Source organism: Lycium barbarum, chromosome 6 (assembly GCF_019175385.1).
Source record: "Lycium barbarum isolate Lr01 chromosome 6, ASM1917538v2, whole genome shotgun sequence".
Lineage (NCBI taxonomy): Eukaryota > Viridiplantae > Streptophyta > Magnoliopsida > Solanales > Solanaceae > Lycium > Lycium barbarum.
Genome location: NC_083342.1, coordinates 116,218,258 through 116,223,071, shown reverse-complemented (window position 1 = coordinate 116,223,071; position 4,814 = coordinate 116,218,258). Strand labels below are relative to the sequence as shown.

At 34.5% G+C, this 4,814-nt stretch overlaps 1 protein-coding gene across 1 annotated transcript; it reads left to right on the top strand.

Annotated features, from left to right (window-relative positions):
* Positions 1-3,124: 3,124 nt before the first annotated feature.
* LOC132645734 (auxin-responsive protein SAUR36-like) lies at positions 3,125-4,204 on the top strand. The gene has a single exon (XM_060362895.1). It carries the CDS (start codon positions 3,483-3,485, stop codon positions 3,975-3,977), a length of 495 nt encoding a protein of 164 aa, XP_060218878.1. The 5' UTR covers positions 3,125-3,482; the 3' UTR covers positions 3,978-4,204.
* The last annotated feature ends 610 nt before the right edge of the window (positions 4,205-4,814 follow it).

Below are 4,814 nucleotides of genomic sequence, written 5' to 3'. Positions count from 1 at the left end.
AAACCTTGATTAATTCTCCACCAGCTGCAACCTCCCCCAAGAAGTCTCTGTTTTTCTTTCTGCAATTAAATGCAATTTACCCCCATTAAAATATTGCTATTCTTACATGAATGTATTGGTGCTCTTTTGGTGCCTTCACAATTCGAATCGTAGTGCAAGAAGTGAATCATGTTTTTTTTTTCCTTCCAAAAGAAGGTATATCAGTTAGTTTGAAAAATAATAAGAAATTAATTTAGTAAAATAATTCCAACTAAAGCAAACCTTGGGTGAAGAAAACAAGAAAACAATACTACCTCTGTGGATTTAACCGAGATTTATGGCCTTTTATGTCAACAGAAATAGTCTCAAGAGCTAGGCTTTGGACATGCAAGAAAAATCACCGTCCTAATTTGACCTATAAATTGTATTACGGACACACGTATTAACGACTACTGGTAAATAGTCGTTTTCAATGTATTATTATTACGAAAAACGTGGTCTTTGCCTGATTCAATAACCTGACTTCGGACATATCTCTTTACTTCTCATCATCTGATCATCAAACTTTATTTGGCACTTTATTCTTTTTATTCTCTCCAATTGCGCTTTGTTTTTTTGCATCCGTGACTTGTAAGGATAAATTTAGGCTAGAAATGAGTTTTTTATTAAATAGTACTGCTGCTTTGATGTCTTGGAACTTGGACTAAACATATAGGAGTATATCAAAAAGATAAATAAAATAAAATAAAGGGAGAAACATAATAGTTTGTAACCAGCCAGTTGTTAATTATATCCTAATGCACTTCTTTATGAGGTTCATGAAGAAGTCAAATCTTTTGGTGCTCTACCAAATGGCTGCAGGTACTTATTTATTTGTCTACTGGTATATTATTTGATAAAATGCCAGTTGCTTATTTAGCTCTTCTACTTGAAATTTCTTTTCTCAAACATAATAGAAGTTCATTAAGCTAATTAAAGATTCTGTCAACTAGACACGTACTTGCGGTCTTGCACTACCTAACAAAGCGAGAAAGGCAAAAAAAAAAAAAAGTACTATGTGCCCGTTTGGATTGGCTTATAAGTTGCCTATAAGCTGTTTTCAGTTTTTTTAAGTGTTTGGCTGGTCAGCTTAAAGCCATTTTGTGCTTAAAATAAGCCCAAAAAATTAATTGGACATGTTTGGCTTAGCTTATCTAAAGCAGCTTATAAGCTGAAAACAGCTTATAAGCCAAAAAAAATAAGTTGGACTACCCCAACTTATTTTTTTTAGCTTATAAACTGTTTCCAGCTTATAAGCTGCTTTTTTTAAGCCCATCCAAACATGCTCTATAACAGAAAAGGTTAACTTCTAGATCTAAACATTGGGAATGTAAAATTTTTTTACACCGATCATATCACCATTAAAGTAATTATCTGGAATTAATAGTGTTTATCCTGAATTTATGTAATCAATTAAATTTGTAAGTGAGGTATAGGATATTGGATAAACTTTAATATATTTTTGGTGTATGTGGAATGTATATATGAATTCGTGTGTAATGGTATGTATATATGAATATATGCGTTAATAACTTGAATAAATAAGTTGCTATGGATGATTAAGTTAATGGTATTAGAATAGATCTAAAGACAACAATATTTCACTGATTCGGGCCAAAGATAGGAATGGTATTTTGATATATATATATATATATATATATATATATATATATATATATATATATATATATATATATATATATATATATATATATATATATATTGGCTATTACAATGCTCTAGATCTCAAAAAGTTAACCCTTAAAAGTAGGGAAATGCCCCCTATTTATAGTTTGCATTATGGGTCTTGCATACAACATAAAGCCCTTTTAGAATAAAGAAAACCCTAAAAGGATAAGGTTATGCCGTACGGTCTGACACCTGTACGGTTGTTGGTACAATGTGACAGAGCGATGTTGATGTGTGGTGATTTTGTAACTGATTAACCGGACTAACGACCACGATCAACTCGGTCATGCCGAAACCAGACTAACGGCCACGATCAACTCGGTCATGGAGAAACCGGACTGGCTGTGATGCAGAGTTTGGTCCGGGGATACCAGACTAAACAGATTTGTTTTCACTTTTCTCAGACCAGCCGCAGCTGGTGCAATTCCACCAGTCCGAAGGGAAGACTCGGTACTCATTCCTGTCTCCTCTTATCCCCGGTCCTTGGTCTCACCGGTCTTGCATACATCCGGTTTTTACCGTATACGAATAGAATTAGTAATTTAAAAAATAAGATGTGTAAGCTCTTATCATAGTTTTTTACAAGTTATGCAAAAAATTATTTACATCAATAAATGAAGATAAATAAAATCAAAAGATAAACTTGGCGCAAAAAGAAAAAGAAAGAGTAACTTCGGGATTTAAAGTTGAAACTGCCAAATGCGTCACTTACTCCGTAGCCCACAAAACTTCCCCTATTTGCTGAAGCAAAACGCACACTTATTACGCATCCTCACCTTATTCGTCCTTTTAATTCAAGCATATCTTTAATTTGCCTTTAATATTATAAAAAACCACATTTAATATTCTTCAGCCTTTATTCAATTCAGATTGTATACACAAGCTCTCCAACTTTGAATCCTTATCACTCCCTCCAGTTCAAAAAATTTGTCTATTTAGCTATTTTATTTTGATTTTGCTTTATTTTTTTAGATTTATTTTTATTAAGTGCTAAGTGATAAATTTTAATGTGTCAAGTTAATTGTAATATGTTAATTTTAAATAAGGATAGCTTAGTTAAAATATTTATATCTTCTATTTTCTAAGATGTAGTATTTTTCTTAACGAGTTTACTACAAGCTAAATGAACACTTATTTTGAACGGCGGGCAAACCACATCAAAAACAAGAACGTCACAGCTGCATTCACCTAAACCCGTAACCTCCCAATGAAAACTAAACACGCAATCCTCCATATAGTTAACTGTTTCAAATACTTTATAAATGTAAAAGTCAAAAATTACTAGTTCTCCGTAGTATACGTACATCGGTACATGTACTCTTTTTTTTGTTTTCTTATGCCAATTAGCCACAGTTCGCCCCATTCAATATTCAGTGGAGTTATTACTAAGTATATATAAATGACTCTGCTTCACCTCTTCATATCTCTAATTCACACACCCCACATCTTCCATTTCTCTTCTCCCCTCCACCCAAAAGGCAAAAAAAAAATAAAAAAAAAATAAATAAAGAACTTGCAAAACTTGCTCTTTTATAACCAATTTTATCCTGCAATATCTTTTCTTCGTTTTCTGACGAAAGACTCAACTTGTATTAGCCTTGTTCAATACACCAATTTCTTTTTCTGTAATTTGCCTTACACTTTTCAGGTTAACTATGTCCATAACTGATCCCTGGCCATTTTCTTAAAAACCCCACACAAAAAAAAAAACTCTTTTCCTTGTAAAAATATTTCATCTTATCTTCTTTCAGTTTTTCCTAGTACAAATAGTAAACATGCGTAAATTCCGAGGTTTCGTGCTCAAACACCGTGTCACTACACTTTTCCGGTGCATGTTCCGGCAACGACGGCGGGAAACGGCGAGGTATCACCGGCTGGACCAACTTCCAAGTTGGAATGGACCCACAAAATCATTTTCTAGGTTCTTGAACTGGACCCAACGGGTCAAAACAAGAGCCAAGGCTATTTGCAGCAAGGCTCATTGTTCCGGGTCGGGTCGGGGTTACATGCATGTCGGGCAAGACCCAGTTGAGGATGAAAGTGTAACGGTGCCAAAAGGTCATTTGGCTGTTTATGTGGGACAGAAAGATGGTGATTATAAAAGGGTTTTAGTTCCTGTTATTTATATTAATCACCCTTTGTTTAGTGAGTTGTTAAGGGAGGCTGAAGAAGAATACGGGTTTAATCACCCGGGTGGTATTACGATACCTTGTCGGATCTCGGAGTTTGAGCGTGTTCAGACCCGGATTAAGCAGTGTCGTGTCGGGTGACCCGGAAAGTGTGAACATGGAAGTGATGCATGCAATATGCTACCATTTGGATTATTTATGATGATGATGACGATAATTGTTAAGAGACAGTTGAGAGTTGTTTATCAGGGATTTTTGTAGTATTTTTTTTTTTTTTGTTTTGAATTTTCGGTGGTTTCATTTCTGATGTAAGAAGAGTAGTTTATTGATGTACAGTATTAGATGAAACTTCCGATCTCTTTCCAGTATCTTTGGCTTTTCTTGACCATTTTTATTTTTGCCTTTAAAACTGATCTTTTTTCCGTTTTATGTTTGTCTTTTTTTATTCTTCTGCAAATACTCCATTTTTGAAAGGTGTTCAATTTGCTAATTACCTGAGTATCAAATCAAGCAATTTCAAATATGGGAAAACCATAACTCATTAACGTGGTTAGTGAACTTTGAATGAGAGTGGTCAACTTTTATTAATGTTTGCTGGGCTAAATCAGCCCAAATATGATCTTAAATATGATGTAATATTGTCCGTTTTGTATCAAGATCACACCGTACCACGATCACCAGGTTTTCGGCCTTCCCCCTTGAACTAAATTATTTATGATCGTTATTACAATCCACGGGTCAATTTTCAAAATTCACCTGCCTGAAGCTAGCAACTAGCTTCTCTTTTTGTATTTGTCTGTCTCTAAGCTCGTAAAGCAAAGTAAATTGAGTCCCACGCCATTATCTGCCTTCATCATACTCATCTCACTGAATCTGGGAGTTAATTACAGTTATTAGTAAGGCTGGGCATAAATATCGAGAATCGAACCGAAACTTCAATAAACCGAACCGAACCGAACCGAATTAGTTTGATTCGGT

Excerpts from the sequence above, each read along its gene's own strand:
- LOC132645734 (XM_060362895.1), top strand. The coding sequence starts at position 3,483 with ATGCGTAAATTCCGAGGTTTCGTGCTCAAACACCGTGTCACTACACTT.